At 39.5% G+C, this 23,153-nt stretch overlaps 1 protein-coding gene across 2 annotated transcripts in view; it reads left to right on the top strand.

Moving 5' to 3' along the window:
• Positions 1–23,153, top strand: part of SCRN1 (secernin 1) — an 85,371-nt gene that overhangs the window by 4,660 nt on the left and 57,558 nt on the right. Inside the window, exons 2-3 of one of the 2 annotated variants that reach the window (XM_003407033.4) lie at positions 17,724–17,884; positions 21,793–21,952. In XM_003407033.4, coding sequence (XP_003407081.2) covers positions 21,794–21,952 — 159 coding nt within the window. In that variant the 5' untranslated portion in view covers positions 17,724–17,884; position 21,793. The remainder of the gene's footprint in view (positions 1–17,723; positions 17,885–21,792; positions 21,953–23,153) is intronic. The other variant, XM_064290108.1, reaches the window with a different exon arrangement.

Genomic DNA, 23,153 nt, shown 5'->3' with positions numbered 1-23,153 from the left:
TAGGACTGCAGGGGGTGAGCGATCAGGGCGACGTTGTAGATGGCAAGGGTGAGCACTTAGCGGGCTGGGACTGCTGAGTTATGTAACTCTATGAAGCAGAAATAGCATGTCATGTGGGGATCCAGGATTCAGAGTCAGCAGAATCCAGGTGGGCAGAGGTTATGGTGGCAGTAACAAGATGGTGAAACAGCAGCGCTGATAGAACTGCTCAGTACATTGGAAAGTAATTGTTAACTCTCTCAAAATTCTGATATATTTTCACATGCAAAATGAGACAAATGCATCCCAATAGAAAGAAAGGGCCCACATTGCAAGTGAGGGGGCCTGGGTTCTGGCTGCAATCCCACCTCTAATTAGTAACGTGGTCTTAAGTAAGTCACTTACCAAGTCATTTTTCAGTCTCCTCTTGGTAAAATGGGATAAACAAGAGCTGTCCACCAACTTCATTAGGTGGTTTCCGTATGGTGGATTAGAAAACGCAGGGGATTATTATAGTTTACATTGATTTTATGAAAACACTACACACTGAGATAACTTTTACTTACTTATTTGTGCGTAAGAGAACCATCCAACTAACCATACACTCCAAAAAACCAAACTAAAACAAAACCCAGAAAATCAACTTTCCTCTGGTTCTGCCAGTAGAAATGCTCTTACTGATTCCATAGAAGCTGACCTCATTTCTTTCTTACCCTTGGTTTTAATAAAACTCTTGCTGTCCTGAACATCTGAGTGGGTGGGCACATTCAGGGATGCATCAGCACACATTTTTTTTTCATATGTGAAAGCAACACAGAGTGTTCCTAAAAGGTATGGACATTTTTATTTAAGGGACCTTTACATTTAGTTCACTATGCCCCTAGCTTAGGATTTTCCCCTACAGGTAGAAAAAATTGCATATTTGTCAAAGTACGCGCAAAGAATATCAACCTTCCTATTTCCTTTCCTCTCTCTCTTCCTACGTTTTGTTACCTGGGGGTTGACGGTAGCAATAAATGAGTTTACAGACATGAAAACTTCAAGCCCAGTGCTTAACAGCCCACTTTTTCCTTCGATCCCAGTGAGTTGGATATCAGTTAAGGGGATTAAAAAAAAAAAGTACAAGTAATTTAATAAAGCAATTTAAATAGTGAATTGATATCTCTAAAAAGAGTCTAATTTTATCTTTAAAAAGCAACTGCGTAACAAATATCACCTTAAATTTGTTAGACTTGGCCACATTACCCGAAGTTCCTTTTTTCTCACACCCATACCAAGATTGGATATTATCAAACTTAAATATTTTTAATCTCATGTCTTTAAATGGTACCTTATTTGACTTTGTAGTTCTTTAATTATGAGTGATATTGAGAAATTAAAAAAAAAAGTATTTTGCCAAGTATTTTGGCTATTTGTTTTTCTTTAAAACTGGTGTTTATATGCTTTGCACATTTTTCTGTTGGGCTGGTTATTTTTTTCTTACTGATATGTAACAGCTGTTACTATATTAAGGAAATTATCCTCTTGCCATTTGTGTTGCAAACATATTTCTTAGTTTTTCCTTTTTTAAATTTTTGCCCTGCCAAGAAGCTTCGAACTATTTTATAATTAAATCTATCAGTATTTTCCTTTGTTATTTATGGTATATATTTATTTTGACCTGCTTAGATAGTCTGTCTCGTCTCGGGTATTATTTTATACCCACATGTTTGTCTTGCATTTTTACGGTTTCATTTTGTAAACATTTAAATTTTTGAGTTAAAATAATTTATTTTGGATAGTCGACAGCACTGGTTTTTTTTCGGGATCTGGACAGACTTTTTTTTTTCTTTCCTCATCCCAAATTATCAGTTATCCTAACACCATTTATTGTCTCATACATCTTTTCACCTTGATTTCAAATTCAGCCTTTATCATATATTAATTCATCATATGCTAATTTGCTACACTATATATAGGGTCGCTATGAGTCGGAATCGACTCGATGGCACTGGGTTTGTTTTTTTTTTTTGGTATATAGTATTGTGGGAGCCCTGGGGTGCAGTGGTTAAGAGCTCAGACTGCTAACCAAAAGGTTAGCAGTTTGAATCCACCAGCCAGTCCTTGGAAACCCTGTAGTGTTCTACTCTGTCCTGTAAGTTCGCCATTAGTTGGAATTGACTCGATGGCAACAGGTCAGGTTATAGTGTTGTGGATCGCATTGTGTCCCCCCAACAGTTATGTTGAAGTCTTAACCCGTGTACTTGTGTATATGACACTGTTTGGAAATTGGGGTTTTCTTTCATTATGTTTATGAGGTCCTACTAGAGTAGAACGAGTCCTAAACCTAATCCCTTTTGAGTGGTGTCTTATAAAAAGAGCAAAATAGACACAGACACACAGGGGGAAGAGACCATGCGAGGAACCATCTACCAGCCAAGGAATGCCAAGGAATGGCTGGGGCTACTGAAAAGAAGGAACCCACCCCTAGAGTCAATGTTCTGATTTGGACTTCTAGCCTCTAAAACTCTGAGACGATAACTTTCTGCTCTTTAAAGCCACCCACTTTGTGGTATTTTGTCATGGCAGCCCTAGGAGACTAGGACATTCAGGTATATATCAGGAGCCTCTACTCTGCTGATATGATTATTCTTGTACCAGTACCGTACTGTTTTAATTATCAAAACTTTATAATATGGTTTAATACTGTGTAGGGCTAGTATTAGGTGGTAGGTATATCCTTTTCCATCATTCTGTGCCTCTCTTCTACCCTCACTCTCATGCCTCATTAGTTTTCATTTCTGAAACTTCTTGGCTATTCCCACATACCCTTTTCATGTGAACTTCAGGATCATTTTTGTTAGATTTTTCTCCAAAAGTCCTAGTGGCATATTGATTGCTGCCGTATTGACTCCAGAGATTAATTTAGGGAGGACTGACACCTCCATGTAGCGTTGAATCGTCCCAGCAAAGAACCCTTTCCTGTGTTCCCATAAAGCCCTACATTGAAATTTTGTGCATTTTTCTCCAGCAAACTATCAGAACCCCTGTAAAGAAAACTACAGCGCTCCAGTCATAGGCATAGAGAAAAACTCATGCCAATTGAAAGATGCTCCCTGCCCTTGCTTGAGAAGTTGGGGTCAGGGCAACCTGCTGGTTAAGAGCATTCCCTTTAGAGTCTGAATTCCTACTCCATTTCTTTGTTTTTATATGACTCTGGGCAAGTTTCTGAAACCACATTTAGTCTCAGTTTTTTTTCATCTGTAAAATGGGGTAATAATACTCTGTGTGATGGGGTTATTGTGAGGTTAAGTGATACATATACATACATATATACATATAAGTGTATATAGGTATGTATGTATGTTGGCAGTTTATATCCACCAGCCACTCCTTGAAACCCTATGGGGCAGTTCTACTTTGTCTTACAGGGTTGCTATGATATGAGTCGGAATAGACTTGATGGCGGCAGTTTTGGTCGTTTTATATATACACCTGAGCATGTTATTAAGCACATCGTAAATGCTTAATACCTGTTTGATTTTATGATTATGATTATTCTACCCCCTGTCAAATTAATCCGTAAGTTCTGTATTATTCCTGTTGAAGGCCCAAAGGGACTCTGGAGACATTTTATCAATTTTTTAAAAAGTCCAACTTAGGAAATAAATAAGTGGAAGAGCCAAGAAATTTATAGAAGAGTCATTGAGGGTGAAATAGGGTATGTACTTGCTGTGTCTCTGAGGCAGATTGGCCACACACCCCTAGCACTTTGTGTCTGTCCTGTATTAGGTGATAGGTGTATCCTTTTCCATCATTCTGTGCCTCTCTTCTACCCTCACTCTCATGCCTACCTCCTGTTCGGGCCTGATATGGAACATTCTTCTTGGCAGCGCTCAGGGATGGATATGACCCCCTTGTGGGTAAGAAGGGTTGGCTAAGACCATGTTCTGACATTCCTTTTTTGAAGTACCCGAGATCCAAGAGGGCCAGAAGTGATGTATATGTCAGTCACATCCCTCCCGCCAAAGCTCCCAGCATCATCAGGGATCCCGCCCGCGTCAGAGTTGGAGCTGAACGTAATGGGATGTAATGTCAGGGAGCCCAGTCAGGGTGACTGCAAAGGAAGGAGCATGAGATGGTTCGTGTTTTCTTCTCTTCCTCTTTTCCTGTGCTTAATGGTTATCTATTTAACCTAAATCTTTCAGTGCTTATTCTGCTCCCCTAAGATGAGCTAGACATCTTTGAAAGCTTCCGTAAGTACTTCTCATCACTGTTTTAAATCATGTTACTGCCCTCCTTTCTTGGTTGTGTACATGAGTACTTCTTCTAGATGATAAAGACCTTGAGAACCACTTTTTAGCTTAATTTTTCATCAGGGCTGAACATAGTGCTTGCAGGTGGTGGTGGTGATTTGTGTAAACTGCTTTTGAGTCATGCCCAACTCAAGGCGACCCCAGGTGTTACAGAGTAGAACTGCTCCATAGGGGTTTTGTTGGCTGTAATCTTTTTAAGACACTGGGTGAGTTTGAACCACCAGCCTTTAGGTTAGTAGTCAAGCACAAACCATTTGTGCCACCGAGATTCCTTTGTAGGTGGTGGTGGTTGTTAGGTGCTGTTGAGTTGGTTCCGACTCATAATGACCCTATGTACAACAGAACGAAACACTGCCTGGTCCTGCACCATCTTTACCATCGTTGCTATGTTTGAGTCCATTGTTGCAGCTAATCCGTCTTGTTGAGGGTCTTCCTCTTTTTTACTGGCCGTCTGCTTTACCAAGCATAATGTCCTTCTCCAGGGACTGGTCCCTCCTGATAACATGTTCAAAGTATGTGAGATGAAGTCTCACCATCCTCGCTTCTAAGGAGTGTTCTGGCTGTATTTCTTCCAAGAGAGACTTGATCATTCTTGTGGCAGTACATGGCATATTCAATATTCTTTGCCAACACCATAATTCAAAGGCATTGATTCTTCTGGCTTCCTTATTCATTGTCCAGCTTTTGCATGAATATGAGGCAATTGAAAACATCATGGCTTGGGTCAGAAGCACATTAGTCCTCAAGGTGACATCTTTGCTTTTTAACTCTTTAAAGAGGTCTTTTGCTGCACATTTGCCCAATGCAACATGTCCTTTGATTTCTTGACTGCTGTTTCCATGGGCATTGATTGTGGATCCAAGTAAAATGAAATCCTTTACAACTTCAGTATTTTTTCTGTTTATCATGATTTGTTCATTGATCTAGTTGTGAGAATTTTTGTTTCCTTTATATTGAGATATAATCCATACTGAAGGCTGTAGTCTTTGCCCCATGTCAGTAAGTGCTCCAAGTCCTTCAAGTCCTCTTCACTTTCAGCAAGCAAAGTTGTGTCATCTGCGTATCACAGGTTGTTCATGAGTCTTCCTCCAGTTCTGGTGCCCCTTTCTTCATGTAGTTCAGCTTCTTGGATTATTTGCTTAGCATACAGGTTGAATAAGTATAGTGAAAGGATACAACTCTGACGCACACCTTCCCTGATTTTAAACCATGCAGTATTCCTTTGTTCTGTTTGAACAACTGTCACTTGGTTTATGTACAGTTTCTGCATGAGCACAATTAAGTGTTCTGGAATTCCCATTCTTTGTAAATATTATCCATAATTTGTTATACCTGCACAGCCTCATGCCTTTGCATAGTCAATAAAACACAGGTAAACATCTTTCTGGTATTCTCTGCTTTCAGCCAAGATCCATCTGATGTCAGCAATAATATCTATCATTCCACATCCTCCCCTGAATTTCTGGCAGTTCTCTGTCAATGTACTGCTACAACTACTTTTGAATTATCTTTATCATTTTTTCACTTGCATATGGTATTAGTGATATTGTTCAGTAATTTCTGCATTCCGTTGGATCACCTTTGTTTGGAATGGGCATGAATATGGATCTCTTCCAGCAGTTTGGTCACATAGCTGTCTTCCAAATTTCTTGGCATAGATGAGTAAGCACTTGCAGTGGTACATTTGTTTGTTGAAACAATTGGTATTCCGTCAGTTTCTGGAGCCTTGTTTTTCGCCGATGCCTTCAATGCCTTCTTTCTTCAGTACCATTGGACACAGGCATCAAATTGACTACATGTGTCGGGGGAGATGATGGAGAAGCTCAATATCATCAGTCAGAACAAAGCTAGGGCCCACTGCGGAACAGACTGCCAATTGCTTATACGCAAGTTCAAGTTGAAGCTGAAGAAAATTAAAACAAGCCCACAAAAACCAAACTATGACCTTGAGTATATCCCACCTGAATGTAGAGACCATATGGAGAATAGATTTGGGGCATTGAACACTGATGACTAAAGATCAGATAAGTTGTGGGATGACATCAAGGACATCATATATGAAGAAAGCAAAGGTCATTAAAAAGACCAAAAAAAAAAAAAAAAAAAAAGACCAAAATGAATGCCAGAAGAGACTTTGAAAATTGCTCTTGAACATAGAATAGCTAAAGCAAATGGAAGAAATGATGAAGTAAAAGAGCTGAACAGAAGATTTTAAAGGGAGACTTGAGAAGACAAAGTATTATAATGAAATGTGGAGAGACCTGGAGTTAGAAAACCAAAAGGGAAGAATACACTTGACATTTCTCAAGCCAAAAGAACTGAAGAAAAATTCAAGCCTCAAGTTGCAATATGGAAGGATTCTATAGGCAAGAAATTGAACAATGCAGAAGGCATCAAAAGAAGATGAAAGGAACACAGAGTCACTGTACCAAAAAGAATTGGTCAACATGCAGCCATTTCAGGAAGTAGCATATGATCAAGAATGGTACTGAAAGAACTCCAAGCTTGTAGGTGGTTAGGGACTGAAAATATATGTCAGTGATTCATCTGACTTCTTAAAAATCCTAATTTAAAACCCTTCTGAATATCTTCCCCCTCTTTCTCTTAAAGGAAAACTCTTGTATATGTGTGTTTTATTGTGTTTGACAGTGCCTTAATGACCTGAAAGAATTACTGCAATGTTTTAAAGTGTTCTCCTTAAGCACTGAAGTAATCAGATTATTATTTTAATAATTAAAAAGCATATAAAGTTATATGAGTTTGCTTATAAAATGTAAAACTGCATCACTAGATTCGTAAAATTTAGAGATTCTGTCTTTATGTCTGTCCCCACCCTTACTCCCATCTCCACTCTCAGATGTTAATCCTTGTTCCAGGTCTTTTCATATCTACATACAAATTCATTCTCTCTCTCTCTCTATATATGTATATATGTCCATACACACACATATACCTATAAACAAAAAGTATATGCTTTAATTTATATAAATGTATATGTATACATACATATAAATGTATATGCATATGTTGTTGTTAGGTGCTGTGGAATTGGTTTCAACTCATAGCAACCCTGTGTACAACAGAACAAAACACACTGCCCGGTCCTATGCTATCCTCACTATCCTTGCTATGTTTGAGCCTGTCGTTACAGCCACTGTGTCAATCCATCACCTTAAGGGACTTTTTCTTTTTCACTGGCGCTCTGCATTACCAAGCATAATGTCCTTTTCCAGGGGCTAGTCCCTCCTGGTACCATGTCCAAAGTATGAGATGAAGTCTCTCCATCCTCGCTTCTAAGGTGCATATTGGCCGTACTTAAGAAAGACTTGATTGTTCTTGCGGCAGTTCATGGTATATTTGATATTCTTCACCAGCACCATAATTCAAAGGCATCAGTTCTTCTGCCTTCCTTATCCATTGTCCAGCTTTTGCATGCATATGGGGCAATTGAAAATTCCATGGCTTGGGTCAGGTGTACCTTAGTCCTCAAGTGACTTCTTTGCTTTTTAACACTTTAAAGAAGTCTTTTAAAGAGAGAGATTTCCCCAGTGCAACATGCTGTTTGATTTCTTGACTGCTGCTTCCATGGGCATGGATTGTGGATCCAAGTAAAATGAAATTCTTTACAAATTCATCATTTTTTCTGTTTCTCATGATGTTGCTTATTGATCCAGTTGTGAGGATTTTTGTTTTCTTCATGTTGAGATGTAATCCTTACTGAGGGCTGTGGTCTTTGATCTTCATCAGTAAGTGCCACAAGTCCTCTTCACTTAACAGCAAGCGAGGTTGTGTCATCCGCATAAAGCAGGTTGTTAATGAGGCTTTCTCCAACCCTGATGTAGCTTTCTTCTTCATATAGTCCAGCTTCTGAGATTATTTGCTGATCATATAGATTGAATAAAATTTGGTGAAAGGATACAACCCTGACACCCACCTGTCCTGATTTTAAACCATGCAGTGTCTACTTGTTCTGTTCGAACAACTGCCTTTTGGTCTGTGTACAGGTTCTACATGAGCACAACTAAGTGTTCTGGAATTCTAATTCTTCACAATGTTATCCATAATTTGTTATGATCCACACAGTCAAATGCCTTTACATAGTCAGTAAAACACAGGCAAACATCTTTCTGGTATTCTCTGCTCTCAGCCAAGATCCATCTCATATCAGCAATGATATTTCTTGGTCCACATCCTCTTCTGAATCTGGTTTGAATTTCTGGTTCCTTGTTGATATACTGCTGTAAGCCATTTTGAATTATCTTCAGCAAAATTTTACTTGCTTGTGAGATTAATGATACTGTTTGATAATTTCCGCATTCTGAGGGATTACCTTTCTTTGGAATGTGCACATGTATGGATCTCTATCATTCACTTGGCAAGGTAGTTAGTTGTCTTCCAAATTTCATGGCATAGACCAGTGAGCACATCCAGTGTTGCATTTTATGTAGTGTGTTGTGTATTATGCATATACACACTAATGTATTCATATGTATGTATATAGGTTCCTTTTTGATAACAAAATGAGACAAACTGCCCAATGGTAAAACACAGCAAATAGCTCTAGACATTTACAAAGTAAGTAGCTTTTATTTCCATTTTGCTAGGCATAAAGTAACCCTTTGGTTTCACATTTTCAGGATTTACATCTTTATTACTTTATTTCTTCTGTAGAAAATGAATATTTAGATTTTTATTATAGATACAGAGAGTTAAGTGGCCAAAAATTATTATTTTAAGAATGGCTGGGAGGGTATTTTTTTCATTCCACTTTACAGAATTAACAGGTACATATCAAATCACATTAATGGGAAAATATCAGAATAGACAATGCACTATTTAGATGGGAGAGGAAAACAGATGGTGGGAATAGGAAGGTCATAATTCAGAGCAACCTTGCCAAATTGGTGGACACAATGGCAGCAATGTCAGAAATGAGAGCAGAAGGAAATGAGACGACCTTAGATGTGGCTAGCTCAGTAGTTCCCAGATCTTTCCCACAGGGAATGCTTTTTGCAGCTGACCTCATGCCTGCCTGTTTCAAACACATTCTTCTTTCTTTATCTCCATTATCATTACACTCCCAGGACTCTGTTCTTTAAGAACGAGTTAAGGCAGTAAACCTTTCTTAAATGTTTTCTTTCTAGACACTCCATATATTATCTCATTTAATCCCCATAACAGTACATGGCAGACATCTTGGCCACATTTTACGATGAAGAATCTAATAAGTGGAGGAACTACCCCTAGAATCCCAGTCTATCTGACTCTTTGTTAAAAAGCCACACTGTAACCTCTAAGAGTGATTATCCTGATTATACCAGTCCAACCTATATCATTAATGCGATGCAAGTCATTTTCTTTTTATTATTATGAAAGATGCAACACTATATTCAACCTGCCATGTATTAGGAGAACATTTTCCTAACAGTGAACTTGATCTGACTATATTTTTCTAATTTGGCTAGATGGAGTGAAAAACAAATCCTACTTAGCTGTTTTTTTTTTTTTTATTATTCTTGTATCCAGGAGGAATATTCACAGAGTGCTACTCAACTCACCTGCCTTCCTTCTCCCTCAGCTCTAAAAGAGCCCTGGAAAAATAGATGTGCATGCAGCCTGGGTTTTTAAAGTAGAACACTTTTTAAAATGTACCAGAGCAGCTGGCAGAGGATCACTGGGTGTGGCGGAGCTTTTGCAGTGATCCTTGAATACATGTGTATCCCAGCATTGAATGTACACAGACTAAATCATGAGCCCTTTATCTCTGCCCCATGATTTTTCAAATGCCTAAATTAGAGCCTATCGTCTTTGGAAACATACAAACCCATAGAAGTGTTACTCAATTCCTAACATACATTCATTACATATTTCATATTTTTCCCCATTAACTACAATTACCATTTTGGGGGGGTGTCCATGAAATTTTTTGACATTAAAAAACTGAGGAACATGCAAGAATACTTTGTATCATAGAGTGCATTCTAGACTGACTTGAATCCTTTTGTAAAATGACCAATGACCCACTAATTTATTCTAGGAATAAATGTAGATTTTGGAGTGTAACATTTCATTTGGGAATAGAAAACTATGCCTTTCTTTAGCTGTTAGTTTGTTATATGAGATCAAAGAAAAATCTCTATGCAAAATTGAGACATTAAATTAGAGATTGCCCTTTAGTTCCTACGTCCCATTTTGACCATATCTTACAAATGAGGTAGAATTGAATGGGGCCAAAAGATGAATTCGTTTGCCATGACTGAGCTGTGTGTGTCTGTTTCTCTACTTCCACCCCTCACCCCCAGTTTCTGCCCCATTGCAAAAAAAGGCCCCATTTATTAGCTACAGTGAGTTTGGATAACATTATTTTCATTGTAAAGCTTCCTTATCTTTTTTTTTTTTTGTGGCTTAAAATTTCCATCCCAAATTCTACATTTTCATGTAGAAAATATGAAAATCTGTTAATATATAGACAAATGAAGAAATTGTTCACAGCCATGTGACTCAGATACTATCATTCTTAATATTTTGTTGTATTTCTTTATGATCTTTTCCCATCATTTAGATAATATACGTAATGTGAATGATAAATGTGAATGATACCATATAAATATTTTTGTGACCTTTTTTCATTTCTCCAGCATATTTCCATTTTTATTTATATATGTTTCCTGGCTTTCTGTGATATGTGTAGATAACCAATTATAGATAATAAATTTGTTTTGTTTGTTTTTAATTTTATGGTCATGTAAAAATAGCTGTACTTGGAGGAGGGAGTATGGCAGTAAAGGGTCCCATAAATTATCAGGGGTTATGGTCAAGTTCAGTAGTTATCAATTTCCTAGGATCTTGGCTTTTTAATTTTTAAATAGATGTTCTCTTAAACATTTCCCCACTCTACTCACCTAAATTGCAATATTTTTTAGAAAGGAATAATAAACTGGTTTGTGATAATTTCAGCTATTATGGAAAAAATTAGCCGAGAGATATTCTTAATAAGACTTACTGATTTAGAAGTATTCAGCTGCTTGAAATGGCATTTAATTCTTCTGTTTTCTTGCAAATTTTCCATTTCTTTTCAAAGCAGAGAAATCATGATAGTCACCAAAGGACTTACTATTTATCTATTTTGAACAAAAAAAAGCTTAAAAAAAAAAGCTGGATGAGACTTCATTTCTTTAATGTAGTGAAAAATGCAAAACACTTAAACAACAGTAAGAAATAAAATAAATACATACACTAAATCACAATCTTCCTGATTGTCATATAGTTTGATTTTCTAATTTTAAAGCCAAAGGGTATGAGAAGAGACTCCTGCTTATCCTACCAGTGGAGGGAAACTAAAACCTCCCTCTCTCAAGTTAACCAGAGATGGGCTTCACCCCCCTTCATCTGTAAGGCAGTGGATGGAGCCAGAATGTGAACAAGGGTCTGTGTGTCTCTAAAGCCTGTCATTCTCTTGCTCCTATATGCAAGGGTCTGCAGGACCAGACTGGCGTTGTAAATGAGTACAACTGACCTGACATTAAAAGAGAGAGAGAGAGAGAGAGAGCACTCGTGTGCCAGCGAGCAATAGCACGTGGGTGAGGATAGGCAGGGTTTTCCCTGACCTCAGTGTCATGGAGTGGAGGGAACCATGGAGAGTACAAGCCCCATGAGAGGGGCCACCACTCACTGCAGCCATGAATGGGGGCCAAGTGTTGCCAGATCTTTTGAGTTTTCAAGAGAAGCCCGGCACTGCGTTTCTGTGGGAAATCTCTTGATTTTAAAATGTTAACTGCTAATTCAGGTTTTTGAGAAGCCCCGTCTAGGGCAACACTGTGGGCTGCTACCCTATCCCACACCATGCCACCCGGAAGTATGCCAGCTGAGAACTGGCACTGATGGCTGCAAGGATTTAACTGTCAGAGGGACGTATAGCCCTTGACATTAGAGAAAGGGACTATTAAGCAGTTTTGGTGCAAATGGTTAACATGCTCAACTGCTCATCAGGAGGTTGGAGATTTGAGTCCACCCAGAGGCACCTCAAAAAAAAAAAAAAGGCCTGGCAGTCTACTTCTGAAAAATCAGCCACTGAAAACCCTCTGGATCACAGTTCTAGTCCGACACACATGGGGTTGTCATGAGTCAGAGCCGACTCAGTAGCAACTGAGAGAAAAAAAAAAAAGACATCAAATGACAATGAAGCAAATCCTCAAAAGGTTTGAAAGAGCATTTAGACACCACAGGGGAGCAGCTAAATCCCTGAACGTCTGAACAGATCAGATTTCGACAAAGCAACAGCGTCATCATGTACCCTTCTCTCGTCCCTGTGGCTTGTAATGATTGTGCCCTTGCTGTGTCCCAGGTGGTATTCCAAGCAGTTTATAAGTACTTGCAGGTCTCATATTATCTAAACCTTACCACAGCGCTGGAAGGAAGGTGCTTCCTATCATTATCCCCTTTATGTAAAGGCTTAGAGAAGTGACAGGGCTGAGATTTGAACTCAGGCTGATTCCAAGCCTGCTTGTTGTTGTTAGTTGCCTTCGCATTGGCTCTGGCTCATGATGACCCCGTATATAACAGAATGAAATGCTGCTGGTTCTGTGCTGTCTCCACAATTGTTGGTATGTTTGAAGCCACTTTTGCGACTATTTTGTTGAGATTTTCCTCACTTTCACTGGTCTTTCACTTTACCAAACGCAAGGTCCTTCTCCAGTGATTGGTCCCTCCTGATGACACGTCCAAAGTAAGTGAGTCAAAGTCTTGGGACTGTATTCTATGATCCATAGGGTTTTCATTGGCTAATTTTCAGAAGTAGATCACCAGGCATTTCTTCCTAGTCTGTCTTAGTCTGGAAACTGCTGAAACCTGTCCACCGTGGGTGACCCTGCTGGTTTTTGAAATAATAGTGGTGTAGCTTTCAGCATCACAGCAACACATAAACCACCAGAGTACGACAAACTGACAAGCCTGCATACTCACCTAATATCCTATGTGGTGTTTCTCCCGTCGGGGAGTTCCTTATTCAATGCATCGAATATTGGAAGCTAGAATTCACTGACCAAAAACAACCCAAACCCGCTGCCATCGCGTCAATTCCGACTCATAGCGACCCTATAGGACAGAGTAGAACTGTCCCATAGAGCTTCCAAGGAGTGCCTGGTGAATTCGAACTGCCAACCTTTTGGTTAGCAGCCATAGCACTTAACCACTACGCCACCAGGATTTGTTGAGCTTTCAATAAAATTTGGTAGAATCCTTATTTCTTTCAGGAAAGGTTAGATGAGCCTGAGCTCGTGTATATGACTTTCACCGATTATGGTTTACATTCCAATTTTTGGTTAGTTCCTTTGCCAAACACTTCACTTATTCCTCATGATTTCAATAGCAAATATTCAACAGAAGAATCAATTTACAAATGAGTATCATTTATCCTGTTTTCACTTCAGCAGGTGTGTCAGTAATCTAAAAAATTTATCATTCAATAATAAAATAGAATGTTTTCTTCTTTGCCTTTCTGGAAGGTGGTAATTCACAGATGTTGAATTTAAACTTGCCCATCCCGCTCAGTAAAGCTGGGAGCGGTAGAGCCTAGGGAATCCTAGGTGGATGTTTGGGTTTCATTTGTTTTTTGCAAATAAAGGCGCTTTGCCACAGTTATTTGTAAGACAGTTAATAAGCCTTTAGCTTATCTAGGTAGTTATATTCTTCCTCTCAGGCAACTCCAGGCTTTCTTATTACTGTATAAGGTGACTGATGAGGGACACTCCATAGCTTCATTGAGATAAAGCGTCAAGACAGTTTGGCAGTCAGGCAGTCAGGTGAAGAAAACCTCTGCCCTGGCTCAGAGCGCTCACACCCTTCAGTAAGTCCTCAGTGAACTTGAAGACAAAGACCTTTTCTCCCATGCAGCTTCCTCCCTTCTGGTTTAGACATTCCTAAAGCAGTTTCCTAGTTACGGGAGCATAGTACTTCAACCCACAAGGCTTAACTCCAGCCTTCTGTCCCCAATCAGAGGGGGATATTGGCAGATGCGGCTTCTTTTCAGTGAGCCTCAGAGAAGCACTAATATCCTGTTCCTAACAGAAAGTCAGGAATCCTAAAAGAATTTTGATAAGAAGGACAATGATGGTTAGAAATTGAGCTTCGGGATACTTCATCCCAGCTGTTGGCACACTATCTAAAGCTGTCCAGTACATGTCCAGCCACATGTGGCTATTTAAATTAAATTAATTAAAAATTCAGTTCCTGAGTTGTAGTAGCCACATGTTAAGTACTCAGTAGCCTCATGTGGCTAGTGACTTCCCTATCGGACAATGCAGGTATAGAATATTTCCATCATCTCAGCAAGTTCTGTTGAGCTAAAGGAAAACCGGTGGTTTTTATTGAGACGTGAGTGGAGGTGAGGGAGTAGGGGGAAAGTGCCAGCTAATACATAACTTGACTTTTATCACAAAAATACTGGCTACATGATATTTCAATATTTATAAATCTCATCCTTGTCCCAACCTCCAGTCTTTTTTTTTTTTTTTATAATTTTTATTGTGCTTTAAGTGAAAGTTTACAAATCAAGTCAGTCTCTCACACAAAAACCCATATACACCTTGCTACACACTCCCAATTACTCTCCCCCTAATGAGAAAGCCTGCTCTCTCCCTCCACTCTCTCTTTTCGTGTCCATTTCTCCAGCTTCTAACCCCTCTACCCTTTCATCTCCCATCCAGGCAGGAGATGCCAACATAGTCTCAAGTGTCCATCTGACCCAAGAAGCTCACTCCTCACCAGCATCCCTCTCCAACCCATTGTCCAGTCCAATCCATGTCGGAAGAGTTGGCTTCAGGAATGGTTCCTGTCCTGGGCCAACAGAAGGTCTGGGGCCCATGACCGCAGGGGTCCTTCTAGTTTCAGTCAGACCATTAAGTCTGGCCTTATGAGAAGTTCCAACCTCCAGTCTTTTAATATCCCCTTTCCTCCAATAGCATACAACATTAAAAGTAATTTCAGTTTGAGAGTTTAGAAAGCCTAAATAGGTTATAAAAGGAAAAAGAGAAAAATCTTTGAGTCTGTTTCTTGGAGCCCTGGTGGCGCATTGGTTAAGAGCTTGGCTGCTGAACAAAAGGTCGGCAGTTCGAATCCACCAGCTACTCCTTCGAATTCCTATGGGGCCGTTAGTCCTACCCTGTCCTACAGGGTCACTATGAGTCAGAATTGACTCGACAACAAGTAAATAGATGTAGTGGAGACTACAGGTAAATGCACTTTAAAATATTCTTAACATGTACTTCCTGGGAAATGCTGTCAGTTCAGCCATCTATGGGAGTTAAATTAGAGTGTTCTGTTGATTGGAACTGTTAGTTTATTGCCAACCCCTGGCAAGAATCCTAATTGGCATTTACCACAAAGAAGCTTTATTCAGTGGGTCTATCTTTCATGTTTGTTGCTTTAAAGATTTTTTTGCTTCAGACACACAGTGAAAGAGAAATGTTGTACCTCAGCCCAGTATGTACACACATTTATATGTGGAAATGTGTATACCTAAATTAAAATTAAAGTTTCTTGTAACAACACTTACCCTTACTATGTGAGATGGATATATTTTTTTCTTGTTTAGTGTAGTCTAAATGATACTCATCCTAGCCACTAAAGTGATTTCTTGACCCTGAAGAGGCAGACTGTCCAGTTTAGAAAATACCTGGCTTCAGTTTCAAGCCTATTGCCCAACACCATCCTCCTGACCGAACATCTTCTAGGGTCCCCATGGCTCAGAGGACGGCTTCAGAATTGTAGGTCGAAACAAGCAAGTTAAAAAAAAGGATGCCATCAACCATGGCTCTATTCCTGGATAAGCTCTGTGCACTGATTTTAATGCTGGTTTAAGTAGAGTGTAATTATAATAGAAAATCCATTATGAGTTGGTTATTCTCTGCTTTTCAAAGCCCAATATAAATGATTAAAAATTTTTTTTTTCATGCTATAAATTTCTCTCAGCATGTATGGTTGGGAGTTAATTGAATTTGCATTTTTTTTCCTTTGTGAAGAAAGAATATGATATCTCATAATGATGTATAAGGTTGTAAAACGAAAAAGAGAAAAATCTTCATCTTTTTCTTATGCTCTGCATGAATAATTTAACAGTTTATAAAAATGTCTATAAACAAAGATTACAAAAGGCATATTTTATCATATAGCATATAGATGAGTTATCTGTTTTTTTTTTTTTTTTTAAGTCTGAATGCCTGGTTTGTTAGTCAGTATTTTGAGAAATAATAGAAACAGAATTGAGTTTCTTGGAATTACTTTAAGAAGAATTTCAATCCCAGGGTCAGGAAAGAGTTGACTTTCTGATTGTGTAGTTTTTCTGTTTTACCTCTCAGTTAGAAAACTGTGGGTTCCAGTTCACTATTTGTGTGAATAATTGTTACTAATGAAAATTTGTATACTCCTTGAGTAACCCTAAATTTAGTAGACTGTAAAAAAAAAGTAAAAGAAAATATCAGAGAATAACTGTAATGCTGAGTAAAATATTTCATCCCAGTTATTGGTATAAACAGTTAACCTACTTGGCTGCTAGCTGTAAGGCCGAGGGTTCGAATCTACCCAGAGGCACGTGAGAAGAAAGGCCTGGTGATCTGCTTCTGAAAAATTACCTGTCTAAAATCCTGTGGGGCACAGTTCTGCTCTAACACACATGGGGTCAATACAAGTTGAAGTCGACTCAGTGGGCAATTGGTTTTTAAATAATTCAAATAGGAATTTGATCCTTTTTAAATTTTAAATGAGTCAGGAAATAGAAGTAGAACCAGGTTTCTCTTTCAAATAAAATTCCTACATAGGTAATCTCTCCTGGGTTTACTTTTATATCCTTTTTGTAATTAAAAAAAAAAGTATAAATACTATGGGAACACTAGAAATAAAAGGAAAATATGAAAAAGCAAAAATAATTCAATTTAATGGGAAAAAAGATGAAAAATTCAAATATGAAAAAAGAGATTAATGCTACCACTTAATATTCTGGGTACATTTCCTTTCAGTCTTTTTCTATGCAGAGCTTTACATAATTAAGATCATTTGTTTTAGAACAGTCTTTTTCCACCTGAAAATCCTAAGTGTTTCTCTACAAATATATTTTTAGTGATCTTATAGTATCCATCATCAATGGATGTAAACATACATTATTAGCTATTTTGTTGATGCTGGACAATTAGGTTTGGATCAGATTTTCAACTCTTCATATTTCTGATCATTTCTTTAGGTAGATACGTAGAACTGGAATTACTTGTCAATCCCCCTGTCTCCTCCCTGTCATAGCCAACTTGTTTGAAAAGGTGTCTCCATGGGCCTGTGTCCTCTGCTGCCTACGTCTCCCTCATGGTCAAGTGACCCAGACAACTTGCTGACCAAGTGGATATTCTGGCTGAAGAATGGGTCCTTGTCAAAAGCCTATGTGGGTTTTATTTTTATTTTCTGTAGATATACAGATTATAAATGCAAGACCTGTGGATTCCTACCATTTTTGAGGATCAGATAAAAGTAAGGTTCTGCTCAGAGAAGACACACCAGCGCTTTTGCAGTGGCACCAGGATAGGGGAGGAAGGGGTGTCACATTACCTGTGAGAGACATACAAACAAAGGTAAATGCATCCTTTTCATGTCTTGTTCCTTCTGGATCTGTTTGGCTTTATTTGCTTCAGGCAGCAATTCCTTCTCCAAAAACCCTACGTAAAAAGGCCAGTTGCTGTAACTTTTTCTGACTCATGGTGACCCTACTTGTGTCTGAGTAGAACAGTGCTACATTTGGTTTCCAGTGGCTGATTTTGCAGTAGATCTCCAGGCCTTTCTGCTGAGGAACCTGCGGGTGGATTTGAACTTCCAACCTTTCAGTGAGCAGCTGAGCACTTAACCGTTGACACCACCCTGTGACTTCAAGAACCCTAAATAAAGGCATTGTATCATACAGATTCTGCATGCCTTTATTTTTCTGTCCCTAAGTCTGCAGACAATGTAGTTTTTGTGAGAGTGGGAGAGGGTTAGGGGAAGAATGACTGGCATCGCTTTATCTTGCTGGCTATTCTTTCTCACAGAAGGGAGGGGGTATTTTACTGAGTAAGGAAGGAATTATTTTCAGAGTTGGGGGAAGTCCCCTCTTCCCTGCAGTCTGGGAAGGGCCTACCATAAGCACAACAGAAAAGAACTCTGCGCACCAACGTGTGTATGCACAGACTGACCTGAAGTAGCCTGGATGTCGAATAGCAAGATGGTCCCTCACAAAACGTTTCTAAATATATAGTATTGCTGATTCAACGATATGACAACTGCTCCAATTATGAATGAGTAGGTTGGTTTCGATTGGCTTGCTCAACAGGAATTGAGATGCTGCTCTGTTTTGACAGTCAAAACCCAGATAAAGTATCTTTTGCTTACGTAGCTTCCACAATTTGTAAAACGTGTTCTCAAGCATCATCTTTGATCCTCATGATAAATCTGTGGGCTGGGGCAAAACATTTGCAGAAGAGGAAACCTAGGCTCAGAGAGGGAAAGTGACTCGCCCAAGGTCAAACAGCTAGTAGGTGGTAGGGCTGGGTTTTGAATCCCAGCCTAGTGCTCTTTTGAGAATATTGGCTTTACTCACAAAATAAAACACATGTTAAGTAAGATAGTTGAAGACACAAATACAATAGTTGGTTCAATAGGTAATGTGTGTTGAGTGCTTGTAATGCACGGGATTGGGGAAGGAGCTACTGTAATTGGGTGGCTTAGCTCCTCATTTACAAACAATAAATACACATTAACCTAGCACAGACTGGGTGAATTAGTGCTTATGGATGCTGAGTAAATGGCTAAGTTCTTTATAGAGATCTCCCTGAAAGACCCTGAATGATAAGCACAAAGACTAAAGCAGGGCTTCTGACTGGTTCATATGGGTTCAAACCCCTTCTGAGAATTTTAATTTCCACTCCAGATATACCAAATCAGAATCTACATTTTAACAAGATTCTTATGTATACATAAGAATCACCTGGATATCTTGTTAAAATGTAGATTCTGATTCAGTGTTTCTGGGGTAGAAATGCAAACTCTTAGCAGGGTTTGACCTGGAATGAAACGGTTCAAAGCCCTAGACTAGAGGAAGGGCATTCTAGCCAGGTGCAGAGAGAGAGGCATGGTGGTGAGAAAAGAGAGTAGTAGAGAGTCAGTGTCAGCTTGGTGGAGTATTAAGAAACAAGAAAAGAGCATTAGTTCATTATTTATTGAAAATCTATTCTGCATAAGACATTGTATAGAGCTGGGTTTTTACAATGGTGTGCAAAAGAGACATGGTCCCTGTCTTCATATTGCTTAGTTTGGGGTGAAGGGAGAGACTAAATATTGATTGTTGGTAATTTCAGATGGTGGTTGTTACTATAAAGGGAAAGGACAGGATACTATGAGAGTGTGTAGTGGAGGACGTAAATGAGAGCAAATTTCAGCTGACATGTGAAGGAGCAGGAGTTAGCTAGGCAGTTGGTTTTGGTGTGGGGAGTTGGGGAAAGGAGTGCTCAAGGGAAAGTACGCAGTGTGGACAAAGGCCCTGGGAGTATCACAGGAACTAGCAAAAGGCCCACATGCTGGAGTTGGGAGATAGAGGGATGAGCAGTGTAAGATGAGGCTCGATAGGTGGCACAAGCTTATTCACACAGTCAAATGTGCCAGGTTACAGATTTTGGTCTTTATTATAAAAGCAGTGGAAAACCTCTGAAGAATTTTAAGCAGAGGATGACATGGTTGGATCTCCCTTTTAAAAAGATCAATTTGGCTGCAACATGGAGAATGTTTTGGAGTGGGAATGGTAGAGGTTATAGGGTGTGACCTCTTAGGAGACTACTGCAGATGTCCTGGCTAGAGATGTTGGTGGCTTGGTCCAGGGTGGTGGTGGTGGAGGTGAATAAGAGTGGGTAAAGATATAGGAAGCCAAATCTGCAGGAATGAGTGACAGGTTAGGTAATGGAGAAGCAGATGGTAAGTGGTTCCTGAAATAGGGAACCTTGGAAAGGAAACTAGTTTGGTGAGGAAGATGACAAAATCAACTTTGGACGTCAGATAGGCACTTTGGTCTATTGGTTAGGATCTCAAGGAGGGTACTGGGCAGGAATTAAATGAATAGGTCATTCATTAGCACATAAATGACAAGGGAAACTCTGAGCATGGATGAATTTTCCCAGAGAGACTGGTTGCACCTCAGTTGGCTCCGACTCACAGTGGTCCCGTGTGTGCCGAGAGCAGAACTGTGCTCCGTAGGGTTTTTACTGGCTGATTTTTCAGAAGTAGATTGGTAGGCCTTTCTTCCGAGATGCTTCTGAGTAGACTCGAACCTCCGACCTTTTGGTTAGCAGCTGAGTTTGTTAACTGTTTGCACCACTCAGGGAGTCTTCCCAGAGAGAAGGTGCATTCAGTGAGGAAAGAAGCAGCAAGGACTCTTAATGGCCAAGTAGAAGAGAACAAGCAAGCCCAGGAACATTTACAGAAGTAGGAGGAGAACCAAGAGGTGCTTGACTTATGTCATTAAGGCAGAGTAAAAATATTAAAAAAGGAGTGTCTTTCAATATATCTCTAGGTCTGTTTCCCATTGTTGTTGTGTGCTGTCAAGTTGATTCCAACTCATAGCAACCCTACAGGACGGAATAGATCTGCTCAGTCCCTGTCCTTTCCTGCCTTCTCATCCTGCTTTTGGACAGGAGCTGCCCGTTTGGTCTCGAGTATTTGATTGAACTAAGAAGTACGTTCCTCATGTGTACTATTTTTTGTTTTATATTCCTGTTGAATGAACACAGGGAACCCGGGGTGAAAAGGGGAAGTGTGCTGTCACATTGTGGGGATTGTAGCTAATAATGTCACAAAACAGTATGTGCATAAATTTTTGTATGAGACATTAACTTGAGTTGTAAACGTTAACCTACAGCACACACACAAAAAAAAAGAACAGAACTGCTCAGAGAGTTTCCTAGGCTGTAATTTTTATGGAAGAAAATTGCTAGGTCTTTTCTCCCACAGAGTGGCTGGTGGGTTCGAACTGCTGACCTTTCTGTTAGCAGCCAAGCACTTAACCATTGCACCACCAGGGTCCGTATTTCCCCGTTGCCATCCCCAAATCCATTACCCGGCAGCCATGAATCTCTGCTTACGAGGCCCTGGATAGTGCAATGTTGTATACAGTATTTATTTTTCTATTACTGTGATGGTTTGCAGTGTATGTTTTCTGCCTGGAACAATAACCTTCTTTCGTCTATCCTATATCACTGCACTTTTGGCTGCCACTGGGGTTTGTTGCAAATCTGAGCTCGTTTAATCCCACGGAGTCCTAAACAGTATCTGGTCTTGGTGGCTCTGTAGTTCTGCTTCAGGCATCCCACCTTCATCTGCTGGCTGGGATCTCTTAATGAGCTAACTGCACACTGTTCAATACTAAACTATTTTAGCTGGTGAAATACGTTTGAAGAAGTTGCGGTTGGAAGGGTTCCGTGTTCGGCCCGCTTTCACTCTGTTGCCGTCATTCTCTTTTCAGGATGGCTGTAGCCCCTCCAAGTTACTGTTTTGTGGCCTTCCCGCCGCGTGCTAAGGATGGTCTGGTGGTATTTGGGAAAAATTCAGCCCGGCCCAGAGATGAAGTACAAGAGGTTGTGTATTTCTCAGCTGCTGACCACGAACCCGAGAGCAAGGTTGAGGTAAGTCATGCGTTGCGGTCTCTCAGTCAGCGCTTGCTCTCTTTCTCTGGCTTCACAGCAAGCATTCCTGATCCAAGAACTGTCATGTCGGACTGCGTGCTCCCATTTCCATTCAATATTATTCTTAGCCTTAAAAACAGAGCCACGCAGAGACTTCTGTGATCATGGGTATATAACTGCTCTATAATTAAGGAGAATATTTACCTGTTTTTACAGTTAAATTTACAAAACCAATTTTATTTATAGAAGCCTAACTTTTATCCCTGTCTACCTTGTTTCCTCTTTCCGCTATAGATGACCATGTATGGAAAGTCTCTATGCTTTCATTTAAAAAATTACATATATATATGTATATATATATATATATATACATATATATATATATGTGCCTATACATACATATACATGCATACATATACACATGTGTAAAAATCACACACACATAATGCATATGTCTAAGTATATGCATATTCGTCCTAGTCCCTTTCTTCCTTTCTTAGATGCATAATAGCATGTGATATACTGCATTTTTACGCAAATAATGCGCACCTTTTCTACATGTGTTTGCCAACCGTGCCCTCCCCCCCTTGAGGTATTTTCATAAGTGCCTCTATGCCAATTTTTTTACATGTTGCTGTAAAAAAATGAGCATAGCGTGCTTGTGAAAATACCTGGCGAGGGGGAGGGCGTAGCTGGCGAGCAAATGTAGAAGGCGTGTATTGTTTGAGTAAAAATACAGCACACTTTTCTCCACTTTGGGTTTTTCAACTAAAAACATACCTTGGAGGTCACTTCACATAGCATGTGAGATATTCTTCATTCCTCATTAGAGCTGCAGAGTGCTCCGCTGTATCTTAGTTTATTTAATCAGCCCCTCATTGCTGGATATTTGGGTTGTTTTTCAGTCTTTTCTATTACAAATAACCTTGTCATCTCTCACAGGGTCTGGTCTCGGTTTATGTGTTTTTATCATGTTGGAAAAGTATCTATCAGTTCTTATTTAGGGTGCTTTAAACAGTGTTGTTTTGCTGATATTTCTTTGGGATAGATTCCTAGAAATGGGTTTGCTGGGTCAAAGGGCAATTGAATATGTAATTTTGTTAGATATTGTCAAATTTCCTTCCCTAGATGGTATATCATTCTGCATTCTCACCAGCAATGTATGACGATGCCTGTTTCTCCATAGCCCCAGAGTGTGTTG

The sequence above is a fragment of the Loxodonta africana genome, chromosome 8 (genome assembly GCF_030014295.1).
Source record: "Loxodonta africana isolate mLoxAfr1 chromosome 8, mLoxAfr1.hap2, whole genome shotgun sequence".
Classification (NCBI taxonomy): Eukaryota; Metazoa; Chordata; class Mammalia; order Proboscidea; family Elephantidae; genus Loxodonta; species Loxodonta africana.
This window is presented reverse-complemented; position numbering and strand designations above follow the sequence as displayed.